The sequence below is a fragment of the Humulus lupulus genome, chromosome 4 (genome assembly GCF_963169125.1).
Source record: "Humulus lupulus chromosome 4, drHumLupu1.1, whole genome shotgun sequence".
Taxonomy (NCBI): domain Eukaryota; kingdom Viridiplantae; phylum Streptophyta; class Magnoliopsida; order Rosales; family Cannabaceae; genus Humulus; species Humulus lupulus.
In genome coordinates, this window is record NC_084796.1 from 94,286,790 (window position 1) to 94,302,730 (window position 15,941).

General features: G+C 31.7%; 1 protein-coding gene across 7 annotated transcripts; it reads right to left on the reverse strand.

Moving 5' to 3' along the window:
• Positions 1-7,026: 7,026 nt before the first annotated feature.
• On the reverse strand, positions 7,027-15,717 carry LOC133830647 (lysine-specific demethylase JMJ28-like). Of its 7 annotated transcripts, none has more exons than XR_009892159.1 (10): positions 15,467-15,716; positions 15,333-15,378; positions 14,982-15,244; positions 14,414-14,535; positions 11,394-11,491; positions 11,154-11,286; positions 10,960-11,057; positions 10,275-10,416; positions 7,311-7,422; positions 7,028-7,214 (listed from the first exon to the last, which is right to left on the reverse strand). XR_009892159.1 is itself a non-coding variant. In XM_062260666.1 (8 exons), the coding sequence occupies exons 4-8, from the start codon at positions 14,494-14,496 to the stop codon at positions 10,381-10,383; spliced, it is 453 nt and encodes a 150-aa protein (XP_062116650.1). In that variant the 5' UTR covers positions 14,497-14,535; positions 14,982-15,244; positions 15,333-15,378; positions 15,467-15,714; the 3' UTR covers positions 10,222-10,380. The 7 variants fall into 7 exon arrangements, 1 of the variants encoding a protein (XP_062116650.1); XR_009892160.1 differs by having other exon boundaries at positions 7,029-7,214; positions 11,394-11,475; XR_009892156.1 differs by having other exon boundaries at positions 7,029-7,214; positions 11,389-11,475; positions 15,467-15,715.
• Between the last annotated feature and the right edge of the window lie 224 nt (positions 15,718-15,941).

Here is a 15,941-nt window from a genome sequence, read left to right on the forward strand (position 1 = left end):
TATATGATGCATACAATAAAATGAAATGTAAATGGAAAAGACTAAAGAAAAATTAAGTAAAATGACATATAGAAAATAACTTCAAATATAATTTGATTAATTTGGTTTTATATGGATGTTTTTATGGGTCGTCACTAAAGTCAAGATCACAAAATCCATCTATAAGATTCATTGCATTGATATAATAACTTGTGTCAATAGTGATATGGATTTTAGAAAATTAAAACTTTGTGTTTTTTAAAAAAAAAAATTCATTTATACTTTAGATCTTTTTAATAGTATTATGATGTGATTATATAATAATAAAAAAAAATCCTTGTCGGATCGGGTCAGATCGGGGCGGGGCGGGGCAGAGCTGGAGTCTATTCGGGTCAGGTCGGATCACTACCGGAGTGGATCTGATCCGCCCCATTTACATCCCTAACTCAAATGCACACCCTTGTATTACAGTGACCACTCTCCTTATCTTAGGTCCAGCAGCTGCGCAATCACCTCCCTTCAAGCGTTTTGCCAAGTCCTAAATCCAAAACATACATCATATATCTTTTGGAGACTCATAACTTAAACCAAAGATCATGAACCAAATTTTAGCCTTCCTAAGATCCAATCAACATTATATTGTCCTTAGGAAAGTCATAAAAATGTCCCCAAGAAGTTAGGGAGGAAATCCCCAACAAACCCCACTTGATACAGCCTTAAAAACCCCAAAAATATGTTCATGTTGCTGTTGAGCGCTACTATTCGGGTGTTGGGGCACTATTTAAACCTAAAATTTGGCGACGATGGGTGCTGGGGCGCTAATTTGATACCTGCCTACTGACTTAACTTCGAACATCCATAACTATCTCAATTTAAATCTGTTTTGAACGATTATTTTGGGGGTTTTCTCGTCTTGAATCCCTCTATATCATCATATAGTTCTTAGAGATGACCCTAAATCCAATCCTTAACAAATCTCATGCAATAAAACTTCTTCTTCTCCAAGCTATCTTTACAATCTTCAAAACTAGAAATCATAACTTAATAAATTCAACCCTAGTATTTTTCTAAACATTATATATCGATACCTTAGTCTTTAACGTGCATACAAACCAATCATTCCAACCTATCATGCTTTCTAATGAAAAACACCATTAACATAACCCAAAGCCTTAAGATAAATCAATGAAATTTTAAAAGTGTGAAAATTTCTTAACAAGATCATGAAAAAAAAACCTAAACCTTGAAAATATTCTCCCAAAGAATCCTAAATGAGAAACTACACAAGTTCTTAGTGATCCATATGTATTTGAAGAGATCCCCATCCTTCTTCTTCCTTAGATCTTGAACCCTAATTTAGAGATAGTGAGAGAGAGAGAAAGGGGGAGAGAGAGAGAGAGAGAGAGAGAGAGAGAGAGTTCTCTCCTTTGATTATGTGTAGAGCAGCCACCAAATTCAAATTGTGAGTCTAACCCTAACCCTAACTCTAATCACTCACTTTCTATTTATAATGACTCACTGTCGCCAAATACCATCCTACCCTTAATCTAAGCCATTCAAACAATTTCACTAAACTCTTTTTAGTAATTCCCCACTAAAATATTAGTTTCCATAATCCATAATTAATTTATTCCCCATAAGTTATCTTTATTTCATTATGACTCTTATTTCAATAATTCTTGACAATAAAGCCATTAACACTTGAAGTAGACTGTGATTCGTCATTTTAACACATATCTTGAGCACCTTTAGTATTTTCCAACATAAAATATATTTCACAGGTATTAATATAACATAAACATATTCATATAATCACATAACACGTAATTTCATAAAATTACAAAAATACTTCTGAAGAGTATTAAATTACCAAATTGCCCTCACATGCCAAAATTACCAAAATACCCATGAAACGAAAAGGCAGATATTGCACTTTCTCTATCTCTGGCTAGTTAATAACTTCTCAAATCGGTAGTGTCAACTTCTTCTCTCTGAGTTACTTCTTCTTGTCTCAAATTTGTCTGATCAAGTTGATTTTTATCAACATTTTCCACCTCAATCTACATATGGTTTTGATATGAGCTAGTGCTAATTTCTCTGTTACTCTTCATTGGCATCTCATCTTCTCTAAAAGTGACATCTTTGCGTATAATGCACCTTTTAAAACATGTTTCAAGAAGCCAATCATTATACCCTTTTACTTTATTAGGATACCCAATAATCATGAATTTAATAGCTCTTGGTTCCAACTTATCTTTTCGGATATGAGAATAAGCAGCACAATCAAATACTTTTAAGTGTTCATAAGATGACTTTTTGCCTTTTGAAACTTTCTAGAATCTTTTAAAATCCAAAACTACTCAGGGACAACTATTAATCAAGTAGCAAGTTATAGTTACAGCCTCCCCCCAGAATTTTCTCTCTAGTCCAGCTCATTTCAACATGCATCTCACTCTCCCTAGCAAGGCCTTATTCAATCTTTTTGCTAGGCCATTCTATTGGGGTGTTTTCTTCACTTCCAAGTGTCTTGCTATGCCCTCTTGGATGCAGTAATTATCAAACTCTTTGGAACAATATTGATTCCATTGTCTGTCCTCAATTTCTTCACTTTCTTTCCAATCTGATTTTCCGTGAGTCTTTTCCAATTTATGAAGCTTTCAAATGCTTTATCTTTTGATTTCAATAATAGCACTTGCACTTTCCTTGAGTAATAATCTATGTTGACCCAAGATTTGGGCAACTGACACGGAATCAGAATATGCTTGATATGAATGAATATGATGAGAAGAACGTAATGACAAAAATGAATGACAACACGATATTTTTATAGTGGTTCGGCCCCAAGGTTTGGTAATAACCTACGTCCACTTAGACTATTATTGATATAGAATCAAAGGGGTGATCAAAGAACAAGGGTTCAATGAGTTTCACTAACCTTTGAAGAACAATACAATATCACTAGGAGAATTACTATAGTCTCAAATAATTCAAAAGCCAAAAGTCCTTTCCTTGAGCTATCTTTTGCTATTTATAGGCTCAAAGGGGATTACAAAAAATTGTTACAGATATTATTTCCTGAATAATCGGATACTCAGGAGATTGTGTGAGATAAATTCGGGATTCATAAAGATCTTCCCATTAATGTTGCCTTGTATGCGGAACTATCGACCAGCCTGGTCGCAGGTAAGACTGGGCCGCTTACTGCTTCTAATGCGTCTTCTAGTCGATACTCTAGCAGAACGTTTCCAGGTGTCAGCCACGTGTCCAGGGATCACTTGCCACGTCATCAATGCTAATTTTTTGGATAACAATCTACAATACTCATAAAATAGTTAGCTCCACCCAAGGATGAAACCTTGGCTAGACCCCAAAGATCAATGTGTAATTAATCTAAGGGTTTAGCTGTAATATGTATACCTATTGGGGGTTAGGCTCTATAAATCAATTTTTGTATATTACAACTCAAGTGAATACACAAGAATAATCTATACTCTAATGGGGGAATAAAACAAAGAACATAACACAAATAAATAAGTGATAGAATTGACCTTTAGTGTTGAAGAACCTTCATACATATATTCAAAAGTCTATGATTTTTTTGAAACACAAAATGGAACCAAGGCTTGACATAAATGAAAATTTGTTGTCCGAAAATCGCTATTCCTAGCCTCTTTCTTGAGATTGCTTGAAACTACTATCTTGGAATGAGATTGGGATTCACAAGCCTTGAATCTTCATACAAGTTAAGCTTTCTTGATAAAGATCTTGGAGAATACTAGTAATCTTGAGGGCTAGAGAGAGAGAGAGAGAGAGGTGAGTGATCAATTCACCAAAGACTCAAGTGACCCTTTTAAATAGTATAGGAACCCTCATTAGGCTCAACCAATGAGATTAAAGCATTTGTTTAAAATTTTGGAGCCAAAAACACGTCAATGTACGGACACGTACAGACGTCCCAGGCTATATGTCGCCTACACCTAGGCAATGCAACACCACCATGTAGGCGATGCAACGCAGGTCCCTCTAACTTAGTGCACCGAAAATTATCACAAAACACCCCCAAATGCCTCCAAACTTTTTTGGGTACTCTTATACACTCCAAATAAATACTTTGGACCCAAAAAGATGATTTATAAATGCCTGTACCAAAAGTAAACTCTCGTATGTTGACTTTAGTGAAACTGTTATGGTTTTTGCACCTCTTCGTGCCTAACTAGTTCACTTTGTATTTGACCAATCATAACAATACCTGTCCCAAATTTTACTCTGCAACTCTTACCATAAATGCACTCTTCACATAAATCTAGCTTTCCACTGAGAACCCCTTATTTTTCAAGTTCCGATATGCCTCTTTCACTAATGAGCCCGAGCCTTTGATGCCATAATTGAGTCATATTTGCATTGTTATGAGTAACAATTGATGATGCTCCTATAACTGATTTTTCAACAAGAAAATAAAGACCACTTCTGAACTCTCCCTTCAGGACCACTAAAGATCCTTTAAAGACTCTTAATGAGTTACCATCAATCTTGATTGTGCATCCATTCTTGGCTAGTTCACCAATAGAGAGTAAATTTCTTCTTAACTCAGGAATGTATCTAACATCTAGTACAGTTCTTTGAATACCATCATGCATTTTGATAATGACTGGGCCAATACCTTGAACTTTACAAGCCTTGTGATTCCCCAGAAGTACTAATCCACCCTAGATTTCTTCAAAATTACAAAACAGATCTGTGTTGGGACACATGTGAAAAGAGCACCCCGAGTCAACTATCCAATCATCACAAGAATTTTCATTTGAAACCACCAACACATCAAGTGAGTCATAACCATTAGATGCAACACTTGCCTCACCTTAGTCTTTGCTTTTCTCACAGTTTAGCTTGTTCTTCAAATAATAGCATTCACTTTTGAAAATGTCCTTCTTTGTGACAATAATTGCATTTCTTTCCTGACTTTGACTTAGATCTTGATCTATAGCCGCCATGATAATTATGTGCTCTGTGTTCACCAAAGTTTCTGTAATTCTTGAACTCGCGTCTCTCACTTCTGCCTCTTGATATGAGCCCTTTTCCACTGGATTCACCTCTCTCATTTGAGCTTTTCTAAATTTCTTTGGAATTGAGTGTAGCTTTGACCTCTGCCATGGTTAGTGTATCTTTTCCATACAATATTGTATCTACAAAATGTTCATATGATTTAGGAAGAGAGCTGGTAAATTATACCTTAATCTTCTTCATCTAATGTAACATCAATGTTGTTCAAGTCAAGTATGAACCGACTGAAATCATCAAGATGCTTCCTTAAGTCCTTAGCATCATCCATTCGAAAAGTATACAATTTCTTATTTAGATACAGTTTGTTCGCCAGAGATTTCTTCAAGTAAATTGCTGGCAATTCATTCCACAACTCAATTATTGTTTCTTCATGAGATACTTCCCTCAAAACTCCATATCCAAGACTGAGAATAATTGCACTATGTGCTTTAGTCTAAACTTCCTTTTGCTTTTTCCATCACCAAGTTTGACAAGTGCTTTGTTATCAATGGCCTCTAGAATGCCCTATTTTATTTTATTATTTCATAAATAATAGTAATTTTTTTATTATTTATCAAATAATAATTTCAAATAATACTCTTACTATTTCTTTAATTCACCAAATACTTTATTTGCATTATCAAGCAAGCTCAAGGAAAAATTGACCTGTAGTTCTAAGCTCCAATAAATTAATTATCTCGCTAACTCTTGGGTCAATAAATTAATTTATTAATTATGAGATTTGTCTACTAAAAGATTCATATTTCCACTCTCAGAACATACAATCTTATATTAATAGAAACTTTAACTCATATAGTTGTCCATTGATATAGTCGTTGCATGAGTTATGACCCTCCACTAATTATTCATAATTAGATCTAGGTCATTGTCCATTAACCTCTCTAATTAAATATTTATCAATTAGTGCCCTTGATACTCTAATGAGCATTTTTATAAGTCTATATACAAATAAAATTTCTGTTCTCAATAGAAATTAAGCACTCTATATGTTTAAGTACCACTATCAATACTAAAATAAATAATTAATCAACTTCCAATAAATGAATGAGTGGATTATGTATCTGTGAAGTATTTTCCTAGCTACCCATATTCCTATGACCTCAAGATATCAAGAATTAGATCCATGTTTTCTTTCGTAGACTGTACCCGATAAGTCAAAATCCATAAGACTACAAATATGACTCCATTACTCACTTTGAGATTAAGGTCAAGCCTCAATCAACCATCGAGTGATGAATGATGAAATTCAATATTTTAATAGAGATTATTAGAAGTTTTTTCTATCATCGTGTCCCTAATCCTACACAATATATATTGTATACGGTATCATTATCTCTATGTCAACTACACGTAACAATCCAAATAGACTGTCCTATCAAAGACAGAAGATAGATCGTGCTCATAATATTAATTAATATAAAAGCTCACACTTTAGTATTAGCAATTACTAGGGGTGTTCACGTTGCGGCCGGTGTGATTTTTTGCCAATTTATTAAACCACACCCCATATGCGGGTTGAACAATTTCCAAATTGCAACCCGCACTACAAGAAAAAATGCTTTTAATAAGACCAAAAATGTGTTATCAAAACATACCATAACACTTTTTAATGTGTTAATACCGACTATGTTATCGTAGGTCAGAGTACTTTACATAACACTTTATCATTGTTATACATATGTGTTATTATACTGTCAACGATGACACACTTTCTATGTTATTTTCATAAATAGATAAGTGTTTAATTATATTATTTATAGTTGATTATATAACACATTTTTTTGTGTTATATAATGAAGTTTGCATAACAAAATTCTTTACTTATAAAAAGTGTTATTGTAATAGATATTATTACACATTTTTCGTATTATTTTAATATTTAGATAAGTTTAAATTCTCATTATATATTCATTTATATAACACTAATTTATTCTATTATATATTTTTTTAATTTATATAATTAAAATTAACTTTCTAATATTTCAAATAACAAAAAGTAAAAACATTCAACATTATATTAAAAATCTACAAATTAGTTTAAAACATTCAACACTGTCATCAACAACAAAATGTTCTTTAAGTATTCAAGTAGTCTTAAATATTCAACATATTCTACAGCTGCCCAACATAAAGCCTTCAAAATTAAGTATCATTTTCTATTTCACTTGTCACATCTACAAAATAAACAAAGAAATATTTTATTGTTATTATCTAGCATTAAGAGAATCTTAAATCATCATAGAAGGATAATCATAGTCCAATAAACTGACCTTTGATTTTCCAATCAAAAGAAAGTTGTTGAATATCTCAGAAATGGTTTCTTGAACATCTCCTTGGTTAAATATTGGGCCTCACCTTAAGCATATGTTGCACCAGGTAGTTCTATCAGGCCCAAATAAAAAAAAAAAAATCAGACAAACTCTAAACAAGGTCTGTATATAACAAAGCATTAAAATGTTTGCTTGTTTGTTCTTATGTGGTAACTTTTTTGACTACCATTTAATTGTTTATATTTCTAATGAAAACATATTCATATTATTTATACTAATAAGATTACTAATGAATGAAAACATGAACAGGTCCCAATATATATAGCAAAGAGCATCTCCGTGGAGGTCTTACAACACTAAATCATATACAACAGATGATAAATTTCATCTTAATTCTAAATACTAGATGAGATTATCATATAAAGTTAAATATATATGATCTATTAACTACTTGAAAGTCTTACTCATTTAATAAGCAAGAGTTTTCAAATACCTATGTTTTCTAATTTAGTTAAGCTTAAACATGAGAACATTTGGTAATTAAAATATATCTGTTGTAATAGATTAATATACAGTTCTAGCTATGGAAACACCAGAGTTTCCTCCCATAAGTATGTACTAATTCAGCTACATAAGCTGTAAAGCATTCTAATCTATACATACCCATGTAATTCTATGTGTATATATATATGAGCCACGCATACTAAGTAATGATTGCTCTATTGTAGAGCTGTAAATGTGGGCCGCTCGGCCTGGCCCGGCCCACATTTTTCATGCCTCCGGTAAATTCGGGTCGGGCCGGGCCCGACCCATATTCAATTCGTGCCGTGCTCGTGCCGGCCCATTTTTGAAAGAGTAGGCCCAGCACGGCCCATGGGCCCGGCCCATGTCGTGCCGTGCTCGTGCCGGCCCACTTTCTATATTCGGGCCTCCTTTTTTTTTGCTAAAAAATGTGAGGATGGAGAATTGAACCCTCCACCTCCTTTTTAACCATCAATAGACTTACCACCAAACCAAATACATTTATTTGTTTAAATTATAATTTTAGATATTTTTATATACTTTTTAACAATATTTTACACAAAATTATATCAAAGATAATTATTAGAATTTTAATACCTACTAATAAATGCTAAAAATTTAACTAACAAATCTTAAAATAAATTAATATAATTATAAAAATATAAACATTGAAAAAAATAAGACATATATTATAATTTTAATTTATTAATTATTGACAAATAAAAATTTATTATGATTATTAATGTCAAAATATTGGGTTTTTTATCGTGTCGTGCTTTCAGGCTAGTTTGTTCGTGCTTTCGTGTCGTGCCTTCGGGCTTGTCGTGCCGTGCCGTGCTAAGCCCGTGTCTTGCCGTGCCTGGCCCAAGCCCATATTTTTTCGTGCCGTGTCGTGCTCGTGCCTCCCGGGCTCATGCCGGTTTTGTGCCGTGCTCAAAAGCCCGGCCCGTATTTACAGCTCTACTCTATTGCCTAGTAATACAAGTTTTATTTCCCTTGTTTTGGAAATACTTTGCACATCTCATCAATCTTTAAACTTTCCTAGTTTTGCTATCTCTATAATGACTAAAAGGAAAGCAAAGCTCTTAAAAAATATCCCTCAGAATATGAGCCATGAAAATGGCTACTACTAGTTCTATAAAGCTATAATCAAAATCAAATCATGCATTGGCATGATGACACTACTAGAATCAGAGTCAATTTATACATTGGTATGATTTAAGTTATGAGACTCAAATATCAAGAGTGTTGGTGATCAAATTCAGTGTTTACTATAAAAAAAATAAAATAAAATGCTCAACCCAAATCTCCAACTATAACATTGATATTAACCAAAAGGGTATCCAAAATATGTGATTCCCTAAAATATCACAACAACATTGAATAAAATTTTCCTTTCATTTTAAACACATCTCTCAACAACCAAACTATAGAAAGAAAGTTTTATGTTTAAAAGGAGCAACATATCAATTCAGCTGTGATTGACAACAATAAGTCATGATTTGAAAGAAAAAAAATCTATCTACATCTTCATTAACGAGACTCAAAGAAGACAAACAACAAAAATATAACCTAATTTAAATCAAACACAATGATCTAAGTTAAATTCTTATATATGTTTGCTTGTTTGTTCTTCAGCTCATGATTGTTCTTGGAGGATCACTTGCCTTTATCATAGGGACAACTATAAGTTGGAGATCATTAGCTCTAACTTGTAAATAGTTATTACAATTACATATTTTATTTCTTTTCCTATATCACTATATATGTGTATGTTATGTGATTGAACTGAATTTTTCAAAGAAACATACAAGAATTTAAGGGACTGACTTCTGAGTTTTTTTATTTTTTTTATCTGAAGGACTTGTTCCTTGCATTGTCTTACTGGTTGGTCTACATTTTTTTTCCTGAGTCCCCTAGATGGCTGGTATGAATTGGATCAAAAATAAGCTTAGAGAACATAGAAACTTTGAAAATTTTGACAACCCCTAAATTATACAAGCAAACAGAGCAAACTAACCCAAACAAATTGACATGGAACCTAAAATCAATTAAAAATAAAGAGCAAAACCTTTATTATAGTTCAATTAGACATAGAACAGATACCTTGACTTGCATACTATACAACAAGGAAGTTATACATATCTGAGATTTTGAATTATGCATAATGTGTACCAGTAGGCTTGCAAGTTTTTAAAGTGTGTATGCATATGTATAGATAATTTTTATAAGATATGAAAGTTCCTAAAGTAAATTGACAGGGAAATTTACACATAATCACACCAAACCAACACACTTTTATCTTAACTATTTTAACAGACTTCAAATGTAACATTTAAAAAAAACAGCAAGTGCATCAGATGAGGTATGGACTTAACAGAGTTGTACTACTAAAATTGATTTTCTTAAAGAAAGGTGCTGCTGTAGAAAGTAGACAGTTACCAATTCATCATTTGGAATAGCATCCTTTAGAAGACGAGGATCATCAAGTACATCATGACTGCTCTTGATTTTTTTCTTTACAGCTGCTAATTCCTTCTCCTCTTCTTTAGCTTCTTCTCCAAATGAAAGTAAATTCAACTTTCTGAATTGTACACATACAACAGTTAGCCAAATATTTTGCACCAGACACCGGCAGACACAAACAGTCACTCCAAAAAAGGGGCGTACACAAATAAACACTTACACAAAAAAGGGGCAATGACTCAAGAAAATATGAGCTAAATATTACGCTAACTAAATGCAATGCTACAGAGCACACACCACCAAAATGATTAATAATAATTAATAGACCAAAATTGAAAGTAAAGCAATGAACAATAGGAAAAATGATAGTCAATGCATAATTAAATAAAGATTAAGTCAACAGAAAGGAAGTAAAACTATTAAAAACGCAAAAGACTATAGAGTCCTAGAGTTAACTAATTTTAGCTGATATAGACTACAATATCAGAAGCTAAAACACAGCAAAACACAACAATAAAAAGTAAAAGAATGGAGAATACAAATCAAAGAAATAGAAAAAGACTCAAACATGATGTTTGACTAATTAGTGATAGCAAGTTACAACAAAGACTATAAGATATCGATAAATTGGCAATTCAGAGTAATTTGTTAATATGTATACCTGGAACATCATCGCAAGGAATATCCATGCGTACCAGCAGTGCTGCTTACTGCATTCAGTATCAACCTGTTTTATATGAAGATCAGATGGTTTTTGTCCTGTTACATTAAAAAACAGGCAAAAGTTATTATGAACTAATTTCAAACAATTGATACTCAGAACATCAGCAAAGCAATTACCATAACTAGCACTACCTCTTATTCTTGCTTCTATTTCTAGTTCATCATTCTGGTCTTTGTTTATTTGTTTCAACACAGGAAGAAGCATACAAATCAAATAATGGAAACACAGTATCACTTCAACTTCATGTTTATCCCCCAAGAAGTCCTGAAAAAACAAGGTATTTGTACAAAGTTTACCATCACAATTTAATTCATAATATGGGTAATCCAGATCACAAACTAGGCAACAATGATGTCAGACTCAGACCTTACTTTCACTGTCTTTAGATGGATTTTCCAAGCAGTCCTTACAAGTACAAATTTTGCAACAAACTGGACATGCATCTTTGACTTCCTGCGAGTTGAAGTATCTAAGATTTGAAACATCGTAATTATCAGTATCCCTTATCAAGTAATCTGACCATAGAGTTCAAACCAATGCGCTATGGAAGACTTTAGGCAAAATCAAACACACTAACTATTGGAGTACAGAGGTCTATAATATACAAATATCCTAAACAAAGACTAAGTAATTAAAGCCTTGCACTTTGACAAGAACCGGATTGTGCAGCTTTGAATCCCTCATTTTCTTACTCTAGTTCATTATAAATGGGCAGAAGAAAATATGAATAAATATCACTGTCCACTCACCAAAATAGAAGAATAACGTAAATATACTACTCTCTCGAAAATGTTGACAGATAATAATGAATTCAATATTTCTCCCTTAATATTTTCACACATTGTATTTTTTCTCTTTTCTTTGTTTTTGTTTTGTGTGTGTGTTTTAAGAAACACAGGGCGTTATTTATAAAATATGATAAGACGTCATCCAAATTACAAACTAGTAAGCTATAGTACTTCATATAAATATGTACTAGATTATTTTTTTCTCTTTTGTTATTTTAAATTTTACAATAGTTTGAGGTAAAGGAGAATTTGTTTATAAAATTAAATCTGGTATAGCGTTTTTTACAAAAAAAAAAATTGTCAAATTATCCAATATATATACATTTTGGTGGTGTTATTATCCCAATAAATTATTGGTACCAAATTTGAAAACTAAACAAGAAGAACAACTTAATTCATTTGGTGTAATTGATCAATAACTTTCCCTTTTTGCTAAGGGATATATAACTAAGTAGAATTTCCTGTCCCATGCAATACATATATATGCAAAGACTAATTATAGAATAAATCTACAAAGTTTCAGATCTCTAGTTAAAAGAAAAAAAAAATCAACGGTTCTTGAAAGCAATAACACATAACAAAAACATGGCATGGTAAAGTTCTTAGTTCAAATGGGAAACACAACACAATCCTCATTAAAACAGTGTACAATAGTATTATACTTTATGTTATATTTTTACGTGAGAAACAAGCACAATGATCATTTAATTTTACGATTAAAAAAGTTGAGGTAAACTTAAGATGAAATAAATGAGTAAATAAATAAAAAATAATCAAAATGAGATTCTTTTGCACTGGAAAAACTAGAACTACACTCCCATTCATACTAGCTAAAGCAACAAAGTCTACCAATCATATAAGAAAGTAGGCAAAAAAAAAGCATCTTCTTAATGAAACTACTCCAAGTGTGCCTGACAAAATAACAATATGAAAAAGAAAAACCACAAAACATAAATTCAAAGGAGCATAAGAAACAGAGTGTGACTTATATAAAACGCAAATAGAATAAGAAATGGTACTAAATCATAGCAAAATCACATAAATAAAGACAACTAACATGATAATAATAGTTTTGATCAAATGAAACATTTATATATAGACATATCATATAGTAATACTAAGATTAATACAAACATATTAAATAATAATTGATCTAGAATTAGGTGTAGTTCTTTTCTCTTACAAAAGAAGAAAAAGTAGTGCAGTGCCATGCCTAATCAATACTACTGACTAGACCTTATATTCTTAAATTATATATATATATATATATAAAAGAAGGAAATACTTTGTCATTGTAGAAACAAATAGCATATATACATATAAATATTTTCTTAAGCAGATTTCAAAAATCAATTTTGTTGTATTTTTTTGAGCCCCACTAATTTTAAAAGAACAAAAAAGGAGAGATCGATAAAGTAATGACAACTTGCAACAATCACAACTTAGAAAATATCTTCCACCATCCACAAAATATGTTTCTAGTTTTAACTATTGCAAGTATTGGTGGCCTCCTTTGCCATGGTTATAGTATTATTTACAAGTACTTAAATGGAAATACTTAACAATGGTATATATGGCACATAAAGGTGAAGGCATACCTTGTCTTTAGTGTACAAACAAGTATTTCAGAGGTATTTACATTGGTGTATAGTTAGGGAAACAATGATGGTAAGAATAAAGTTTATTATCTGATTTGACAAGTAACATGTGATCTATGCCTAGATGCATGCATCTAGATATGTGTAGATATGTTATTAAAGTAAATGAGATAAAATAATAATAATGAAAAAATATAATAACTTTATTAAATGAGAGTACACTAGAAGTTTCACTTAGAAAAGTGAAAATTCCACTCTTATATATTCTTTTTTTATTGTAGTAATAAATTAATGCTTGGGTTGAAAAAATAATTGACAACTAACGTGATACTAGTGGCTCTCATCAAAATAAATAATTTATAGATACACATATATGTAGCAATATTAGGATTAGTACAACCAAAATATCTCAGTTATACTTTAATATCATATATATATACACATATTTAGATACATGCATCTATGCATATGGCATATGCTGCTTGTTAACTTAGGGAAAAAGCTTAATTCTTACCATGATGCATGACACATTAAATTTTGAGTTTTCAAAGAGAGAAATACATGATGTTGTTAGGTTTCAATTTTTGAATAAGTACACAACACTAATTTCATCTTTGTCTTGATGAAAATATACAACCTACTAAATTCAAGACTTGACTATTCATAAGAGATGTTAAGGAAATAATCAAAGGATGAAATAATCAAAGGATGAAATAATCATCAGATAAGAGTATTTAATAAAACATAACCTACCAACTAGTATATAAAGACAAAAAATGAAAAAAAATCTTGAAATCTAGTTTGAAACTAGAAGCATCACAATAAACCCCAGAAGAAAAGATACAAACAATATAATTTACAAATATTAATGTGCTATCTAGAATATTAATGGCAAACTAGAATAATCACAATCGACTCAAAAGTCAAGATAAAAACAATATAATTTACATACAATAAATAAATCACAAGCCAAACTTTCTCTGAATCATGTAAAGAAATCCATACATGCTTGTAGAAATCTCAACATCTTGAGGAAGAGATTGTCTAGCATCTGTAGGAATGGATTTAATGGCACTTAGGCGTAACATTCTCTTATCAACATCTTTTTAATAAACTCCATACAGGGCCTGCCAAAATGTAAATTAAAAAAGAATAAGCACAATATGAAATAACTTAAAGATGCAGAGAATACAGAACATTTCTAATTGTCAAAGTTATCTCTGTGTGTTTATAATACATATACAGATATTATTTTCTCCTTTTCTTTTGATGCAAGAACAGAGTACTACTAGAAGTTTTCTATGGTAGAACAAGCACACAATTCCAACAAAGCCTTGGTAGTGGAATCATGGTATATATAATAAGAACTCAACTAATATATAAAATTATATATATCAACATTTAAAATTGAAAAAGCAAAATCTGTTGTTCATGGAACCAAGTAAATCTAAATTAACAACCATCAAGTAAATTAAAAAAATCCTAAATATATAATTAGAAAGTAATTGTAATATATTGCATAGTTAAATTTTATATAATAATTTGGTTGATTATAATAATAAAATGTACTTACTCTATCTTCTTCCTTAACTTCTCTCACAGCAGCATGACACTGTCTCCCTGGTTGATAAAAGATAAGGTTTAAGCAATATTGTGTATTTATAAATATACGCCTACCTCTGAGTCCGAGATCCACGCCTGCCTCTGAATCTGAGAGTCACAACCGAGTCACCTTCGCCTGCCGTCTGGTCCAAGATCCACCTCCGTTTGCCTTCATTGGTGTTGCGTAACCGGGTCTCCTTAGTGTGTTTTCTTTGTTCCATATGTATTCACACACTATATGAAATAATTTTTTTTTACAGATGTTAATACAAACAGATTATTTGAAATAAAAAACAGAAATATTGCAATGTAAATGAACTACCTTTTCGTTCAATTCCTAGATATCATTCCTGTCCTTGGCTTAAGCCCTAAAGGAATTTTTTCATCCAGAATAAAAATGCAATGAGTGTGAGGAAATTAAAGAAACCTAGATCAGAAAAAAGAGAGAAACAAAACCTCATTCTTGGTCCTTTTCATCCTTATGATCTCAGAGTGATTAGTCTTCAAACGAAAGGGAAAACAAAGAACTGGAGAGAGAAGAGAAATCATAGAGAAAGAATTGTATTCTTCGTCCTTCAAGAGAGATGGGATAGTCAGAAAGAGAAGAGGGAGCTTCAAAGAAAGGAAGAGCTTGAGAGAGTAAAAAGAGGAAAGAAAAAGTTAGTATAAACAAAAAGTGATTTGGATGATAGGAAAACAACAAGGAGAGAGAGAGAGAGGGAAATTTGAGATTTGAGGAAAAGTATAAAAAGCAAAATTAGTTTGCCGCTTAAAAATTTAATAGGCCCACCTCTTCTTTTCACAAATGATACTTTATAGCTTTTTTCAATACCTATTATAATACCTTTTTACTATACTTATAATAATGGTTGTAGAAAGTGGTGTTTGGTGTAGTGAAAGGATCATGTTAATATAAATTATCAATATGTCC